Here is a 19,178-nt window from a genome sequence, read left to right on the forward strand (position 1 = left end):
GCATCTTGGCATAATCGGGACAATCTTCTTCATCATCTGCGGAATTCTCCTCGTCGTCCATCGCATTCTCTTCATCACTACTCTCTTCATCGTCCGTAACAAAGTCCATTTCGTATACCTGAGTGTCAGAGAAAAGCGGATCCAATTGTTCAGTTGGTTCCTCATCTGGCAAATCGATAGAAGGCAGCAATAATTGGTCCGACGAAGCCGAAACTAAAATGATATCAAAGCGATGGTATACATCAGTTTTGCTCGATTCCCGATACAAATGAAACTAAATTATTACATTACACATAATAATCTACATTACCTACATAAGATTATTTACCTGACAACTTGGTTGGTGCTACAACATTCACAAAGCTATCCGTTGTCTCGGATTTCGGCATCAATCTTGCAACGCGCTTGTAAAAGGCACCGGACCTGCGTTGTGCTTGCAAAATGCGATTTTTTCCGCACCATGCGCAACTGCTGAAGGATGCGGTCCTCGATTACTCATGGTTAACACTGAATCACAAAAATAATAGCTAAAACACACGAAACAAGTTACAGCCGATACCGGCCAGCTCTGTCGTACGCTCCTCGAACTTTGTCTTGTAAGCCCGATCGTTGGCTTCTGTGCCAATACGTTCAGCTTTCGCTCCGATTCGCTCGTCTTGTTCGTTGCTGAACAAGGTAACTAAACCTAGCTAAACAACTCGCGAAGGTTTATAGATCATCGAAGTCAAGGTGTATAGTTTTGGAGTCAAAAAAATTAAAAAATCAAAGACCGTCGTAATGGCAGTAGAATTGACCAAATTGTGTATTTGTTAAAGATTTTTTCAAGTGATTAATGATGCGTATGAAAATTATTACTTCGATCAATTCTACTGCCATTACGACGGCCATTATTTTTTTATTTTTTTGACACCAAAACTATACACCTTGACTTCGATGATCTATAAACCTTCGCGAGTTGTTTAGCTTGGTTTAGTTACCTTGTTCAGCAACGAACAAGACGAGCGAATCGGAGCGAAAGCTGAACGTACAGAAGCCAACGATCGGGCTTACAAGACAAAGTTCGAGGAGCGTACGACAGAGCTGGCCGGTAGCGGCTGTAAATAGCCAAACAGATACTGGACTGACGCTGATCAAAACAAACAATTTCGGCGGCTTTTTTGGTTGAGTACATCTATTCCATCAGGTAGAAAGAGACAGAAAACCAATTGACTGCTTGCACAGTAGCGCCACCCTGCGAGTGAACGTTGTAAGCTTGCAAATTCAATATGGCTTCCCACAAGGTTACCCAAACGCGGCATATTTCCTTCAGACACAGGCATAGCTTCGCAAAAGTAACCTTGAAATGGCTCACAAATCTAGCCTCGGTGCTTGTAGTGTTGTGATATCACGGTGTCATGAAATACCACTCGTTTTGCTACCGGTGAAGATACTTTTGTCCCTCTCAAAACTTTGTAGGGGTAAGCGGTGAAACCCATCATCATCATCATCATCATCATCATCATCATCATCATCATCATCATCATCATCATCATCATCATCATCATCATCATCATCATCATGTAAACATATCAATGTCGGTCTGGAAATTGTGTATCCTAATCTGAATCCCTAGAATCCGATTCAGAATCCGGTAAAAATGGTCTGGTCCTGATGAAATGGGTTTGGTTGGGTAGAACAACTCGGATAATGGACATTCTACTGTATTTCTTTGTAAAAACTAGGTTCCAGGAATTTTTCTAGAGCCTAACTTGCAAATCGCGCAAAAAACTCAATCTATGTCCAATGAACATTCTACCCAGCGTTCGATTTGAGTAAACTTAAATCAATTACAGATCGATCAATAGATCGACTAGTTATGTGACTAATTCGACTCAAATCATTGTGAGTCGATTCAAACAGTTTAGGATCAAGTCAGAATCGAATCAAATCGAGTCCCAAACCAATCAAATCTGATTCGAATCCTAATCGAATCAAATACTTAGAATCCGTCAGATACGATTCGAATCTTTAGAATCCGTCAAATGGGATTTGAATCTTTAGAATCTGTCCAGGGATCGAATCTTCGAATCTTCCGAATCCCGATTCTGCCAACACTTCACAGACGACGCTCGATAACATCGCGAGTGGTAACAGGACATTCGTATCCGACAATATAATACTATGACCGACATTCTGAGCAACGTACACAATTCCGATAAAGTGTCCGCCCTGATCAAAGAGGCGGAAAGCCTGAAATCTAAGTTGGAAGAAGAACGGCAAAAGTTGAACGATGTTACCCGTGAGATGAACATACTTATGCATTCTGTTTGTATCGATCGGTTTGAAGATGTTTGTTACACCTTATTTTTGTCTGCTTTTTAATCTCAGTATCGTCAGTAGCGGATCGCTTGGAGTTGATAAGTTATTTAAACATAAAACCGCGCCGTGTTCTCAAGGGTCATCAGGCAAAAGTACTGTGTTCTGATTGGTCTCCGGACAAACGTCACATTGTATCCTCATCCCAGGATGGTAAGCTGATTATTTGGGATGCTTTCACCACTAACAAAGAGCATGCAGTTACGATGCCTACAACTTGGGTAATGGGATGTTCGTATGCTCCATCAGGCAATCTGGTGGCTTGTGGGTAAGTAGTGTATTAGCGGCAGTAGGAAAAAACAAACAGTTTACTAATGTTATAATACTTCATTTTAGAGGGTTGGATAATAAAGTAACTGTTTACCCTATAACGCTGGAAGAGGATATATCCGCAAGGAAAAAAACAGTGGGCACACATACAAGCTACATGTCCTGCTGTATTTTTCCAAATTCTGATCAACAAATTTTAACGGGTAGTGGTGACTCTACTTGTGCTCTTTGGGATGTTGAATCCGGACAGCTTCTGCAAAGCTTTCATGGTCATACCGGAGACGTGATGTCCATAGATCTAGCTCCCAATGAGACTGGAAACACGTTCGTATCTGGAAGCTGCGACAAGATGGCGTTCATTTGGGATATGCGCTCAGGGCATGTGGTTCAATCTTTCGAAGGCCACCAGTCTGATGTTAATAGCGTTAAATTTCACCCCAGTGGCGATGCAATCAGCACCGGGTCGGACGATAGTACTGTAAGTAGAAAATATTTTTATCACATTTGTAATATAAGAATTACACTATCTGTACATCTTTAGTGTCGTCTTTTTGATATGCGAGCGGATAAAGAGGTGGCCGTGTTCAACAAGGATAGTATTATTTTTGGTGTGAATTGTGTTGATTTTTCTGTAAGCGGACGCTTATTGTTTGCTGGATACAATGACTATACTGTCAATGTTTGGGATACGCTCAAAGCACAACGAGTTTGTCTGCTGTACGGTCATGAAAATAAAGTTTCTTGTCTTCAAGTATCACCAGATGGCACGGCGTTATCAACAGGAAGCTGGGATTACACACTGAGGGTAATATGTATTGTACGTTCAAGCAACGTGAACTGCGAAAACTAACAGTTGCCAATATTCTTTCAGATCTGGGCATAAACCGAAATCTCCATCTAATCAAATGTTGGAACCAGTATTATTAGCTGAACAGTTTATGAGTCAAGGCGCTTTGTGGCAATATAGCAAAGTGAACTACTAGTCTAACCGTAGAATTGTTCCAGTACCTTTACTGATCCATGTTAGCCTATAGGACGTTATTCTGGTAAAATGAATGTCTAAGAAAAATTTGCTTCACTAAATTTTCAACACATTCGATGTACTCGTTGTGGTAATGTACGATTTTTAAAGCTTAATTGTTGGTTCTGCAGTGAAATTTCGAAAAATAGAAATAACTAAAGGCCTGTGGCGATCTATGTAATAAACAATACAATCAAGTAGAGATAATATGAATATTTTTCATGACAGCAAAAACACAAAATATATTGCAGGTCTAAATTTTAGTTTTTTCTTATTCCAAAATTGGGTTTATTTGAATTACTCTACACATAAAAGGTTTTATGGAATATTTTCACAATAGAACAAAAGTTCCTAACTCCATTGGTTAGCTACTCGTAATGGAAAAAGTACATATGATTGGAACCATCAATTTTATGTTTGTATTAAAATTAATTACAATGCATAATACTTTAACTCTCACTCGGGGTCCACACTACAGCGCGACGTCCCGTCCCGAAACGCGACGTTGCCTGACAGGCGGCTGAACTCCATGCAAAAAACACCTAGCGCGATTCGCGCGACATCGCGCAAGGTTTTTTTTATACGCGCTTTCCAGACTGCACCGTCGCGTAACGCGACGTCGCCTGACAGGCGCTGAACTCCACCTCCTATATGGAGTTCAGCTCCTGACAGGCGAAGTCGCGCTGTAGTGTGGACCCCGAGTATGGAGTTCGGCTCCTGTCAGGCGACGTCGCGCTGTAGTGTGGACCCCGAGTCACGCTTTCCAGACTGCACCGTCGCGTAACGCGACGTCGCCTGACTGGCGCTGAACTCAACCCGGTTGACAAAAATTCAAATTTTTTGCAGCTGTCATGTAGTTACAGCAAGTTTTTCCATGGCAGATTGCTGGGACTCTTGCTGGAACTACATAGTACCAGCAACAATTTAAATTTCTGTCAACCGGGAATGCAAAAAAACCTAGTGCGATTCGCGCGACATCGCGCAAGGTTTTTTTATGTGGAGTTCAGCTGCTGTCAGGCGACGTCGCGGTGTAGTGTGGACACCGAGTATGGTAACATTGAAAGTTACCCGGGGTCCACACTACAGCGCGACGTCGCCTGACAGGAGCTGAACTCCATATAAAAAAACCTTGCGCGATGTCTCGCGAATCGCGCTAGGTTTTTTTGCATGGAGTTCTGCGCCTGTCAGGCGACGTCTCGTTACGCGACGGTGCAGTCTGGAAAGCGTGTAAAAAGAAACTATAGCTCGGGGTCCACACTATACCGCGACGTCGCCTGACAGAAGCTGAACTCCATATAAAAAAAAACCTTGCGCGATGTCGCGCGAACCACGCTAGGTTTTTTTTGCATGGAGTTCAGCGCCAGTCAGGCGACGGTGGAGTCTAGAAAGCGTGTAGGAATCGATTTTCATCTTGACATTGAGTTATGAAACTCATGTTTTTGAAAGCCAATTTTGCATTTGATATAACTTCGCGTAGTTAATGGTTGTTGTATTCTTCTTCGTCTTATTGGCATACCCAGTCCGCAAGAATCAGTCGGGAGCTTTAATATTTGTATGTATTGTCCTATCTGTACACGGGCGAGCAGCTCACTCTGCTCCCCTTTCATTCCTCTCCCACAAAGTTGATGAGGCAAGTTCGGCTCTGTTCGAAGCGTAGAACGGCGCAATTAAAAATAAGCTTTACTACTTTTGTCTCGTTTTTTTTCCCTCGCTTTCACACCTGCGGCAGTGTATCCCCTGCGATTTACGATGTGTAAATATGTATAGGTTTAGCTTCAACCATTCGTTCGCACCAGCAGACGCGTACCGCGTTTCTGGATTTCTCTGCATTCTTTCATTCGTTTCCAGTGCGTTCACGTGCGTGCGATATGATTTTAATATACTCTTCAGTCTATCGCTGCTAGCCGACGCGGTAGCATGCCATAGATGGCAGCGGAATTTCGTTCCTGGACACGCTTTATTAAATGTCCGTATCGACCATGAAAACACGCTGCGGTCTCAACCGTACACTTGCCACGCGGTATATGCCTCTTCTCCATCCGTCATTCTTACCTTTCGAGTTTCCACCGCCGCAATACCAGTACAGAACATTTCAACTAGAACAAAATTACATATGATCTTCGCTCGGATAAAACTGTTTCCTAAACGTTTCATTATGTTTCTTGCAGTACCTTACAGTCATAGGCAAAGTTTTAGTTAATTTTTGAATGCTAAAAAAAAAATTACCGTTTTATTAATTTTATTTCTATGGGGTGAAGGAAGCCTCGGAGACGAAAGTGGTGCAAGTAAAAAAGTTGTAATTTATTGTTAACCAAAACTTTGTCGAAGACCGCAATTAGCTATCTTCAACCGTTTGCCCATTAGAGCCGAAAAACTGTTTCCCTTTGGGTCACGAACAAATCGATTACATCAGCATGTCGTCAGATGATGCACATTCGATTTCTGAAACAAAAAAATTTATGAAAAATTCTATATTTGGACTTAGAATTTTTTTTTCGTGATGCCTGAGCGCATCAAAACCTATTTTATATTGGAAACAAGAACGGTGATTGTTGGAGCCAGCGATGGCCTAACGTGTATAGTTCGCTATTTTATAGAAGGAAGGAACGGAATCGACACGCGACGACATCGCATCGTATAGAAGACCCCCGCCGCATGCATGCATGGAACAACGTGTGCGCAAATCGGACGGAGCACGCACAGCCAGCCGACTGAGACTGCATCGTACCAGCGCTGTGGACATACTGTCGATCAGACACGCGCGATAGATTTAAGCATTTAAGCTGGATAAGGAAAGAAAGAAAGAAGAGATGAGGCGCGAACGGTGACCGAGCCACGGGTGCACGACCACCAACGCAGAAGTCAATGCGAAGCAATCGCGAGGCGTGACTGGTCAAAGCTTACGCTCCGAGCTTTTTTCCAAAGCTTTGCCAATTCCTACAGGGCATGAAGGCAGAACCAAAATGGGGCCAGCTAAAAAGCCACTTTTTCACTATGGTGAGAAAGCTTTCACCAGTAAGATTTTGTAGCACTGGGATAGTTTCTGAGTCGTTTTTTGTATGAGCCCCGCTACACGACCCGCAAACTCAAAAACTTTGCGGCGCAAAGAGGGGAACAACCGAAAAGTTTGCGTCAGAAACTTTTCAGCTCCGTGAGCTGAAAACTGCACCCGCGAAGTTTTTGGCAGCTAACCGCAAACTCAAATGCGCCAGAAGAAGAAGATGAAGAAGAAGTAAATGTAAACATAACAAATCTCAAAAACAAAATAATCGAACATATGGTGATAAATGTATGTGTTTATTATATGGCCTTAGCAGCCGGTCCTTTAACATTAATAGAGGTCTATGTCACCAGATTGGCTTGCGAACGCCCAGGAAGCTGGATTCAATAGCCCTACTGGTGTAAATCCTCGACGAAGAAGAAGAAGAAGAAGTACGTGTTTATTTTGCAGCTACAGTCATATTTTGTCATTTTATAGCTAGAATATCAATTATAAATTCACTATAGATCAGGGGTTAGCAAAGTCCGGTCCACCAACTGATGTTATCCAAAAGTTTCAAAATGTTTAATGATAAAGATTAAAATATTTTATACTACCACTTTTTATGTAACTTGAGAACATCAAAATCTTCCTTCTTCATGCGAAGAAAGTTAATTATAGTTTCATTTGCTTGCTCTGCTACAGTATTGTCCAGCAAACGGTTGCCATCTTCTTGCCTACGCACAATACGCCTGTTGCGTTGTTGCAAGTTTTGGGCACTCAACTCGATGACCCGCGATAGGGTAGTTAGCCACACTTCACTCATCAACAGATTATCCATCTTTTACTTTTTTTGTGCATTGAAATAAGATCTTGTTTGCTTTGAAGGAAGATTTTTGAGTTAACTGAAAAATCAAAAACAAAAACCTCTTTGCGCCGCCAAGTTTTTGAGTTTGCGGCTCGTGTAGCTTGGTACCGCAAAACGCGGCTACACGAACCGCAAAGATTTTGACGTAAACTTATACGGTTTATGAGTTTGCGGTTGGAGTTTGCGGCTCGTGTAGCAGGTCGGTATTTCTTGCCCGTGCTCCTATTGTTATTGTTGCCTTATCTATCCGAATTTCGATAGATACCGCTAGGGCGATTTCGAGAAAATCGTCCTACGTGACACAAACATCGAGCAGTTTTGTATGGTGACTAGGACGAAGTAGCATGATTACTCGAAAAACGTCCTACATTTGTTTTATCTCCGTACAAAAAAGTAGGACGTTTGTTCGCGCGTAGGACGCGTTTTTAGCACGATATTTCGAGCTGCCTAGCGGGGATGTTCTAAATTCTGTCATTATGTCAAAAATGACACAAGGCCGCCATTGTGAATGTATTTATACGTATAAGATACGTGTCCAACACGGTATGGATGTGTTGGTGCACAAAATGCGAATGTGTTCGTACTGCACGTTGCAGTCCCGGTTCGGCCTACCGGTTCAGGGACCTTGAGCTCATCGTAAGCTCCAACAAAACCCGCGTCGAGGTCATTTTTACCGCTGATTTTGAAGAGCATATTTGGCCCGAATTTTGGGAAAGAACTTGCATTTTCGCCCCAAAAACGAGCGGCGAAAATGCTGGTCTTCCAGCTAGAGATGGGCAATTCTTTGAATTGAACCTGGTCAGTCTAGAAAAAAGTGCGAAACGATGAACAGTGCTGAATGCAAGCGTCTTTCATTCGAGTAAAAACATAGATGGAAGTGTGTCTTCTATGTTAGAGCAGCTGGCAGACACGTCGGAACTGTAGCATACTGTAATTATTAACTTGAAGCTTGCTGCTGCTAGCCTTGTGGAGTTATGTTTTATTGTGATTTTGTGAAATGTGTTCATATGTGTTTTCATTTTAATGATTTGAGATTGAAGTGTACCGCTACAATAGCAACTGTTACAAAAAAATATCGTGCATAGATTGGTCACCTACTTCAGTAGTACGTTGGTTCATTCTTGCTGCGCAAGTGAAATATGTGTGAATTGTTCAGTTGAATCCTATCGCCTGAAGGGCAGCTCCTACTATGAAGTACGATGATGTAGGGTGTTTGAAAAAATGTTGTATTTGATCAGAAAACCCTAAAACAGATCAATTTTGCTGTGCTGTATTTGATTGTGTTTGTGAATCACAACGCGTGGAGCATCCATTCGATAGTGTTTGTGTCGCAAGTGTACAATAGTCATAATAAGAAAAAGAAGAAGCAAACATGACGGCATAGATGGTTACTGCACAACTGAAGCAAATACAATTTTGAAGTAAACCTGGTTGTTGATTAGTAGTGCCCAAGTTATACAAAAAAAAACAAAATGCAGCAGAGGGAAGTTACAGATTATGTAACAGTAAATAATCAAAACTGGTCTGCACAGAAAATACCAGTCTACACCGGCAAGGGAGGCATTAAATATTGTGTCTCATGCAGAAATGCTATAAACGACGAAAGCAATAGGAAATTAACCAAATGGACGAAACCAACCTGTGAATCCGGAGTTAAACCCCAACTTGCTGCAATAGATTTATTCAAAATCCTTGCTCGATTTGCTGGTAAGTGCCGTAAGGGTTTGTTGAAATTAATGTTGTACAAACTTAACACAAATTTTACTCAAACTCCATCAAATTTGTGGCGAATAAAGAAGCCAACGATTGCTGTAGTCAGGTACGCAGGTTATCATCGTTCCGTTTGTTACTATTGGTATAATTTATCTTGTGTATGCAAGTCATTAAGATAAAGTTATTAGTTAGATAATGTAAACCAGAGAGCCAATCCTTCACAGCTATCATAAAAATTCCACTTCATTTCGTCACAGGTAAAACTCAGCAAAGGCAATCGTATACTTTGATGTATTGCCTAGCTGTCGATGTATTAGGTGGTTAGTAATTTCTTTGCACTCCGTTTTTTACTACATATCTGATTGTACAGAAACGATAAAATACATAGTACGTTTTCTGATAAATAGTTTGCGAGAACATAACATACCTGACCGTTTTGAATTTGAATACGAATTACTCAACTTATTATTTAACCATATGTAAATATCATAAGAAAAGTCGGAATGACTCTTCGAGATAGCCAAGCAGTTACGCCAGTTAGAACACGCACCGTAGAGTTCGCTCAGTGGCAATGCTCAACCAAAACCCGGATCCTCATCATACGCGAGATTTCATAACGACAGGCTATCCATATGTCACGCAAAGGAATAAGCCTAGTAACCTTTATTTCCTATCACCTCTCTTGCATGTTACAACTGCCAAAGAAAGCTAGTACAACTACCAAGAAACTATATCCTCAGAGAAAAGTAATCTTTTCTAACCGATTCAAAATATGTTAAATAATAAAATAAAAGATAATGAAGCCAATTAACACGTTAAGCGCTACGTCGGCCCCATGGGGCCGACATTGTCCTTCCCCGTAAGCCGGCGTCGGTCTGTTCGGACCGACAGAGCCCGTTGGGTAGGCCGGCGTTTCTACGAATCGCTGGCAGAACGGAAAGCAATTTGGGCATAGCGCTTAACGTGTTAAAGACGGTGCCGATCTTACCAAAAATGAATCAACAGATGACAACAAACATTATCCAACAGGGATTTTCAGATCATATAACAGTTGCAGCATTTATTCCAACTGCAGCACATGATATTCCAACTGCATCAGTTGATTTTATAACGCAATCTTGTTTATTATGCAGTTGAAATAACCCTGCTACTGTTATGATATCATCTGAAAATAACTGTATCTTGTAAAACTGCAATTTCCTCTCCCGAAACCCGAAACCCGAAAAGAAACTCTCGGTCGCAGGATTGTCGCAGTGTCGTGTAGACCTGCGGTCAAGCGCTTGTAAAACATCCCCCAACGAATTGCAAGACCTCTCCCATACAGTGCATCACGATTTACCGGTCGATGTGTCACCCGTCAAATTTCACTAAACAGCGAGTATTTTTTTAGTAACTTAAAAACCGATGACGAATTGCTAGGGGGATTTCAAAACTTGTATGCTTAACCTAATTTATGAATAAATTATCTATTGACATCTATGAAGTAGTCATTGTTCTACTCTATTTACATTGCTCATACATCTTTGTAACTTCCAGTTAGTTCACACTCTGACGGCCGGGTACATCGATAGATGTAACGGCACCGTTTCAGTTTGCATCCGATCACATCATTTTGGTGTGCTGTCAACGCTGTCGCCAGACACGCACCACAGACTACTGGATATAAACAAAGATCAAATGGAAAGTAAACAAATTTCACAGGGCGCGTTGCTGTTCGTTCGTATAAATTCTAATAAAGATTGAAAAAGAATGATAAAACAGAGTGGCCAGATACGGAGGAACTAGTGCAAACGCACCGGTCGCCAAGCGTTGCGACTCCGTGAATTGTGCGGCCGTCAAAGTGTTAAAAGATTTAATATGACGACGATGCCCAAATTTTACACATTGGCTTAGTTTTGGGCTAATTACTAATGAAACAATGACAATGAAAGTTCCAAAGTGACAAAAGTCTCCTTTATACCCTTATTAGACGAGGAATGTATCTGTCATATTTTTCCAGAAGTTATCTGCAAGACGCGCTTGACAGATACATTCCTTCCTCAAAATCTAATAAAAAGTAAAAAATGGAGCGTAATCAATACCACACCTCGCTGGGGATTTGTTTATAATATTGGTTGTGTTTACTTTTAACTTCATTTGTGGTCTACAACTTTGTAACGACTGTGGGTTCAAACTCTTTTATAAAAGATTCAAAGAAGATCAAAGAGCTATTTTTTCAAAGATTTAACCTATCCATAGTCAAAAGATGATACCTTTGTTCATGAATTCACATTTCTCTTTATGGAAAATTTTACAGTATTACAAAGCAGAAATTATATGCTACATAGAAAAGTGAACATCAACAATTCCTGCATTGAGCCGCTTGTACGAAAAACATTATTATCCTGTCTGTTATTCGATCTAATTGAAATCATGAAATTATTTACTTTTTAATGTCAATTAATTTCATGACGCAACGTTGGGTACGTAATCTTCTTCTTCTTCTTTTTCTTCGGTGAAAATTTACTCCAGTACGGCTTTTGAATCCAGCTTCCAGGGTCTTCGCAAGCTAACCTGGAGACATAGTCCTCTATTGAGTGAAGGACTGCCTACTAAGGCCATATGTCATGTGATTATTCTGATTTTCTGTGTGAGTCACCGTTTGGCTGGATGTTGTCAGGTTAACCCTACTTACGCTAACCTATTTTAGATTACGCAGCAAACTACGTTCAACTACAAGAATGTATTTAGGGTGTTGAATATTTGTTATCGATCTTCATGTTAATATTGTCTTCCTTATTTTTCATTCGCATTCACCGATTCAGCCCATTATCATAAAATCTCTATTAAACAGTTAAAAACAACCTGCGAGACAAAGATTTTTTAATCAGGTATGAGAATCTGCTCTAGTACGATCGTTTGAAATAGTACGATAAAAACGAACATCATTTGGTTACGAGTTTCTTCCAATACTAAACGACCTTGAATAAAAGTATTTAGTCATAATGACCGGGGATAGTTATAATACTATAAATAAAACTATTAGTAAACGTGCAGCAATTGTCTACCTTCCTACAGTGGCTGCTAAATAAACCAAAATAATCGTCCAGAAAACACTAAAAACAAGATTATTCGTGAGTTTGCTTGTAAACAAATTCTGAGTAACCTTTAAAGCTTTAAAATAGATAAGAATATTAGAGAAAGAATCGATGTTGTGTTCAGAATTTTATGAACATTATTCTATTCAATTAAGTGAAAATGGTATTTGTTATATCTTATATAGGAACATTTTTATATTAAGTAATTTAAATTTTAAAAAATACATAAGGCATGCAATTTATGAAGACATTTCGTTAAAAAAGTTATCCTTTGGCAATGTTTGTGGTAACATGTTTTCCCCTTAAAGTTTAAATTTAAATTTTCGTCATGGTAGCGGTATGCGGCAACAATCTATTTTATCCTAAGTTAAAGGCTATTTCTACATCTCCTGAACTATTATTTTAAACTACCTGTTCAGAATACAAAAACCTATAAATAAGAGCTATTCAAAAACAACCTCATACTGTACAAAAAGAATATAAAAAGAAAATAGATATTTTTTTAAATAATTCAATCATTTATCTTTGCAGGAAGGCGACAAATCAACCATCAAAAGCTTCTCATGTTCAACAGTAGGACTGTCTCTGTTTTGGCAATATTTCTAGTTTTTAGTTCAGCATTACAAATGACAGGTAAGAAGTTTGTTTAGTAATGATTTTATGGCATGTGGCATGAAACATGGCACAATTTAGAATTATAATTCTAGAATTATTTTAGAATTATAATAATGAAAAGATTTCCATCTTCAGTCACCATCTTCGGTCAATTCACAAGGGCAGTTTGAAGCCATACAACAGGTAATAACGTCATACCAGCGTGCCCATGCTACTCAGTTCTTAGTTACAGCATCAAATCCCTCATTATATGTTACTTCTCATTGGCTATGCACTACTCGGTACAATTTCACCTGATTTGCTGACCTGTTTGTCTAGATATCAGGGTCGGCAATCGGTCATCTCATATATTTCTAGGCGCCGGTTAGAAAATCGGCCCATGAGCGGCCGGGGCTCACCAGCTCGACGCAAAAAACGAGTTAAGATACAAATACCCGTAGCAGAGCGTAACGTTAAATGCAAAACTATTCTATTGACTATTATTATGTTCTTATTTTTAGTATCATTAATCTTCTATAATGCATTAATCATTTATGCATTAATATTCACCATGAAATATGCACCAGACTATCCCTAGAACCTGAAACTGGACGATCATCTAATTTTCAGCGTACCAAAAGTTTTACTTCATTCAAATGCTTATGTTGAAAACGGATAACTTCGTGTAACCGGCCTAAACCAAGATAGAATATTCAAGTAAATGGTGTTGGATGAGTTTGTTAAAAAAATACTTACTGTAAAAAAAATACCAGCCGCAAACTCCAACCGCAAACTCAAAAACCGTATAAGTTTACGAGTGAAGTGTGGCTAACTACCCGAAAAAACAACCTGCCGAGTAACCTGAAAATCCAACGGAAATGTAATTTAGTTTCATCACAGGAAAATAAATAGCAAATAAGTACATCTATAGTGAATTTATAATTGATATTCTAGCTATAAAATGACAAAATAATACCGTAGCTGCAAAATAAACACGTACATTTATCACCGTATGTCCGTTTATTTTGATTTTGAGATTTGTTATGTTTACATTTATTTCTTTATCGTCTTCTTCTTCTGGCGCATTTGAGTTTGCGGTTAGCTGGCAAAAACTTTGCGGGTGCAGTTTTCACCTCACGGAGCTGAAAAGATTTTGACGTAAACTATTCGGCTGTTCCCCGAGTTTGCGGCTCGTGTAGCGTGGCTCATACGGTTTTTGAGTTTGCGGTTGGAGTTTGCGGCTCGTGTAGCGGGCCGGTTAAAGATGATCGTAAATACAAACAAGAAATATACGGTTTTTATATTAAGGGTACGGGAAACGAAACGTAATCGCTAGCGTAATCGTGTAATTCCGCTGCTCAATCTGTCAAAGAATTTTGGCTCACCTACCCTATAATCGCATGCGCAATCTTGTCCACACGTAAACAAACGAATCAATATTTATTGAGATTCTGCGATTATTTAGCGTATTTTTGTATTTTCAACAAAAAACAACAAAATAATAGCTGTAGCTATCAAGCAATGTTGCAACTTTTACCAAATTGCAAAATATAAACAAAGCACTGATGACGCTTGGCCTGAATATCGACGATACACGAGAGACCAGCGATTACGTTTCGTTTAGGCTGATGTCAGTACTTTACCGCGTCAAGTTTTGACAGCCGAAATGTATGTATGTAATTGTTGGATTTTATCGAATGGACGCATCCGATTTTATCTGTCAACAAAGTTGGATTTTATAAACACGGAATCGTGGCTTTCATCTAGGAAAAAAAAACAATCACTTAATATTCTTAGAATTTGAAAAATTACAGAAACTTTTGCTGACCTGACGTCCGACAAAATATCGTGCGACAAAGCACTGATACCAGCCTTACGTGTCTTTTAGATTTACCGACAAACTTTTTGTGCAGACATTATTTACCTGTTTATTTAATTAAGTCCATCCTGTTGGTTGACCACACTGATACTTCGAGCATGTGCCTTTTCAAAGTCTCTTCTTCACAGACCCATCTAGACGTGAAATCTAGGATTCTGATGCTGTTAAAGCATGTTGAATTTTTTTTGCGTTTGCATTTTTTCACATGTACGTACTTTGACCTGCATGTGTGCTGCATATACCAATTTATGTGTATGCGCTGCTTCAGTTCACCAACTGCCACTTCTAAAGCTTCGACATGCGATCTTCACGCTCGCTAGACACGCGGTACAGGCTCTTTTTCCCTTGGTGACTGTAGATGTGCCGGGTGCTCTCGGGATTCTTCTTTGGTTCTGCGCCGTCTTCCGGTCCATGTTTTTTTGTGTCTTATTTGTCACTAAGCAGCCAAACAGCCAGTTAGTTCCATCCACCATATGGAAATCAACCGGTGTTCTTTACTTTTCGGCTGAGCATCCTAGTTGATTGTCATCTGGCCGTAAAGGACACTGTAGATAGAGCGTGTTTGAAGACCAGCTTGTGTTCAAGTGAGATGTTCAAAATGTGGATGAACAGATGCAATCCCGCTCTCTTTTGGTTCCTACTTTAATGCCGTTTCGATGGTCTTCTTTGTCCTGTTCCTCCTTATGTACATTGAAGGTTTTTTTTAGAAAAGGAGCGTGTGGTGCTGTCTAGAGATGTTAAGAAGTGCAACAGAACGAACGTTGTGAAAGTTTCGGTTTACAAAAAGAAAGAGAGGAATGGGCATAGAAATCCAGCGTAAAGATGAGGATGGAATTCGAACATGATATCTCAAACTCTTGGGATGAATGCAATGGAGTACCAGATGTGCTTTCAATATGCTCCTGTGTCACTTTTGGGCTGTATTCTGTTTGGCGTTTGTATTTCTTCACGGGTACGATGTGTGCAGTTTATCTTACTTTCATAGCTTGTATCCCGTTGATACTCGTTGGTAGCTATTACCCATTCTGCTTTCGTCCGTTGTACTTGTGTGCTGGCAGATTTTCTACCACGACAGCCTAGCACGTGCCAAATGCGCCTAAAAGATTGTTATGTACACAATACATCTGTTTTGGTCTGCTGTTTCCTGAATGCCATGTTATTTAAAGATTTGTTGCAGCATTTTTTTTTCAAAATGCTGATTATACACATTTCTTATAACAACTCGACGTACCTGAATTTCAATATTACCACTTACTTGGTTGGCGATGAAAAGTAAAATATAGCGTCTTTCTTCAAAGAAGGATTTTGTTTTTGAAAACTTGTGCATAAACGATTCATATCGTGATCTTAATAAAATATAAAAAGACAAAATAGTCGTGCCAAGGTAGTAGATAATATTGATACAAATAAATACGATCTATAGGCGAACCACACATCGTTCGGCGTTGATTTTATGACGACCAGTATGATTTAAAAACCCACGATGATACGTTTTGTTTTCTAGTACCACAAGAATTACGACATGATAAACGCAAATATACATTACTAGCTTGACGCCCCGACGATGCTCGGCGAATGAAGAAGAGTTTGAGAAAAAAGTTATGGTTTTTAGTCTTTACTTGAGAGTTATGTTTGAATTTAATAATAACAATAATAATTGAACGGGGGTCCGCGACAGCCGAGCGGTAGCGCCGGTTAGAAAATCGGCCCACGCCGGGGCTCACCACCTCGACGGCGTGGGTTCGAATCCCAACCGAGACCGGACCCTACCCTGTACGAGAGGACTGACTATCCACGTACAACAGGGAAACAAGTCTCGTAAGCCCTTAATGGGCAGGCATGACCAAGAGGTCGTTACGCCAAGAAGAAGAAGAATAGTTGAACGTCTAGGTCCTTTGACATCTAGGTATAAAATCTTTTAAATGTTTTAAATCGTTTTTTGAAACAGTTAATTTGAGTTAGATAAAATCTTTTAAATATGTTTTAACTCGTTTTTCATAATATTTGCTTATAAAATTTGTTAAATTGATTGTTTTCGAAGGCTAAGCCAAGACTAAGCCGCCCAGACAAATGGTTTTAATATTCCTATCATTTTTATGTTGCAATTTCTTTTGTTTATCGGACAAAAACTTATTAACTTTAGAACTAATGACAGCTGGCTATTAAAAATTATAGCCATGGTAGTCAACGTGTTAAAGATTATCAAAAACTTCTATCTATTTCACAAACGTCGGTGTAGAAATATATTGCTGAACTAATACTGGTATTCGATTTTTATTTTCACTACTACTTGTGCTTTCATAAGTTTGAGAATTTACTGTTCAGCAAACCACATGCATGTTCAACTCAGTTTTATTTGTTTCATCTGGGGATGTTTGACATTCTGGTTTTGCTGCGTCATAGCTGGCATAATGTTATACCCTACACTACTCGTGGTTTCCACAGTGATTACCATGATAATGCCCTTAGAAACAAAAAAAGTCAGTTAGTGCATCTGTGCACTTTAAATACGGTAATGGTCGTCATACCCAAATGTATAAAGAAATAAATAAGATTACTATGATATAAATGATAAATAAGATTTCTATTCATTCTCATTACGCGGTTTCTATAAACATTTGTATTCGTTTTCATTTTCCCACTTTTCTTTCTAGATGGTTGTTCGAGCAGAACAACACCGAAGCCCAGACCACCGAGTTCAACTCCTAGACCAAATATTACATTCCATACCTACAAATGTCCGCCAGCTTATGCCGCATGGTATTGCCTTAACGATGCCACATGCTTCACGGTGAAAATAGGAGATTCGTTACTATACAATTGCGAGTATGTTCGGAAACGAACTGATAAGAAAGGGTTGAATATATAAAAGGTTTTTTTTTTTCTATTTATCCATTTGAAGGTGTGCTGACGGATACATGGGACCAAGATGTGAATACAAAGATTTGGATGGCTCTTATCTACGTAAGTTCATCAAACAATTGTTAGTTGCAAATCTATCGACTCTTTTCTCTGAGCTTTGTCTTTTTTTCTATTTTTAGCAACTCGACCAAGAATCATGCTGGAAACGGCAAGCATAGCAAGTGGAGCTATCGGGTCTTTAGTACTAATTATGATAGGTTGGTGTTGTTGGTGCGTTAGAAGACATCAGCGGCATAAAAGACTTGAAAAGGAAAATGGTGTGGATACAGTTGACGCTCCTGGTGTATTGCATGTTGTGCATAGTCAGCAGGTAATTCGTCCTTTTGGAGCACATCACCTAAAGACTATTCCGATGAGTGAAGCACTGAAGCGATAAGAAAAAACGAACGACCTCATAAATTATTGGCCTGAATCTGGGCGACGTAGTGAGCAATGCCTAAAATATTTAGAAGCAAAAGCAAAATAAAATAGTACCAACGAAAACTACGCATTACCCAACATGTATGCGTGCCAGTAGAAGATTTAATACAGAAACTGTTTATTTTTAAGCAAACAGAACACAAAACATATATAAATTATCGAACCAAAACGGACACTAAACACGAATACTAACCTACGAATATTATGACAAATGTGGTTGGAAGGACAAATCAAAAGTAGACTTACTTACAATTTGCTTTGATGGATTGGAATAAACTTTTCTGTATTCCTGTGAAATGCTCACAACCCGTATTTCATGGGCATTTTCATAAAATTATTCAGACACTTGGTACGGTAGACTCTGTATATAATTACATTCAAAAGTAGTTGGACATAAACAAACAGCTTAATGTGAACAGGTCGAACACAAAATAGGTTCATATAGCAATACAGCCAGGTGCATTTTGCATTGAAAGTCAGCACCGCTTAATTTCAAAATTTGAAATATCAAACATAAAAACCAAGACTAAATTACGCAATGATGCTGAAGCATTTCATGCCTTGAATATTCATAAAAACATGTGCTTTATGATTGTTACACCTTTTACCATAGAAATTACAACACAATTCATCGAATGCACAACATTTGCTATCGAATCGAAAGCGAGTACCGTCGGCATCTCAGTAGCAATATAATGCATGTTAAATACACAACACAAGAATTATTCAAATTCCAAAGCATTAAGAGTAGGAAACGTTGTGGTGTGGAGTGTTATGCAGGAATAACAATTAACATAATGTTTAAAATTTGGATTACTATAAATAAAACGCCTTTTTCTAACTTATTCGTGTAAACTATAATTAAATTTACATGCCACAAAGTTCCTCCAATGCTATGAACCATTATTGAAGTAGAGACTTGCCACGTAACACCCAGCGCAGGATAGAAGAGAACAAGCAGTATTTTATCATTCAAAATGGTGCCATTTTGGACATTTTGACGTGAAAATTTCTATTTAATTTTCTATTTCATCATAATTATACGCAGGTAGAAAAAAAAAATAAATACATCACAGTCG

General features: G+C 39.3%; 2 protein-coding genes across 2 annotated transcripts; both read left to right on the top strand.

Moving 5' to 3' along the window:
- The first annotated feature begins 2,111 nt into the window (after positions 1–2,111).
- On the top strand, positions 2,112–3,853 carry LOC131292873 (guanine nucleotide-binding protein subunit beta-5). The gene is made up of 5 exons (XM_058320966.1): positions 2,112–2,278; positions 2,368–2,623; positions 2,692–3,103; positions 3,167–3,430; positions 3,497–3,853. Exons 1-5 carry the CDS (start codon positions 2,161–2,163, stop codon positions 3,506–3,508), a joined length of 1,062 nt encoding a protein of 353 aa, XP_058176949.1. The 5' UTR covers positions 2,112–2,160; the 3' UTR covers positions 3,509–3,853.
- A 4,423-nt stretch (positions 3,854–8,276) lies between these two features.
- Positions 8,277–18,555, top strand: LOC131292829 (uncharacterized). Its single transcript, XM_058320914.1, has 5 exons — positions 8,277–9,201; positions 12,816–12,917; positions 17,412–17,583; positions 17,660–17,721; positions 17,799–18,555. The coding sequence occupies exons 1-5, from the start codon at positions 8,967–8,969 to the stop codon at positions 18,053–18,055; spliced, it is 828 nt and encodes a 275-aa protein (XP_058176897.1). The 5' UTR covers positions 8,277–8,966; the 3' UTR covers positions 18,056–18,555.
- Positions 18,556–19,178: the final 623 nt, after the last annotated feature.

The sequence above is a fragment of the Anopheles ziemanni genome, unplaced genomic scaffold, assembly GCF_943734765.1.
Source record: "Anopheles ziemanni unplaced genomic scaffold, idAnoZiCoDA_A2_x.2 scaffold_12_ctg1, whole genome shotgun sequence".
Lineage (NCBI taxonomy): Eukaryota > Metazoa > Arthropoda > Insecta > Diptera > Culicidae > Anopheles > Anopheles ziemanni.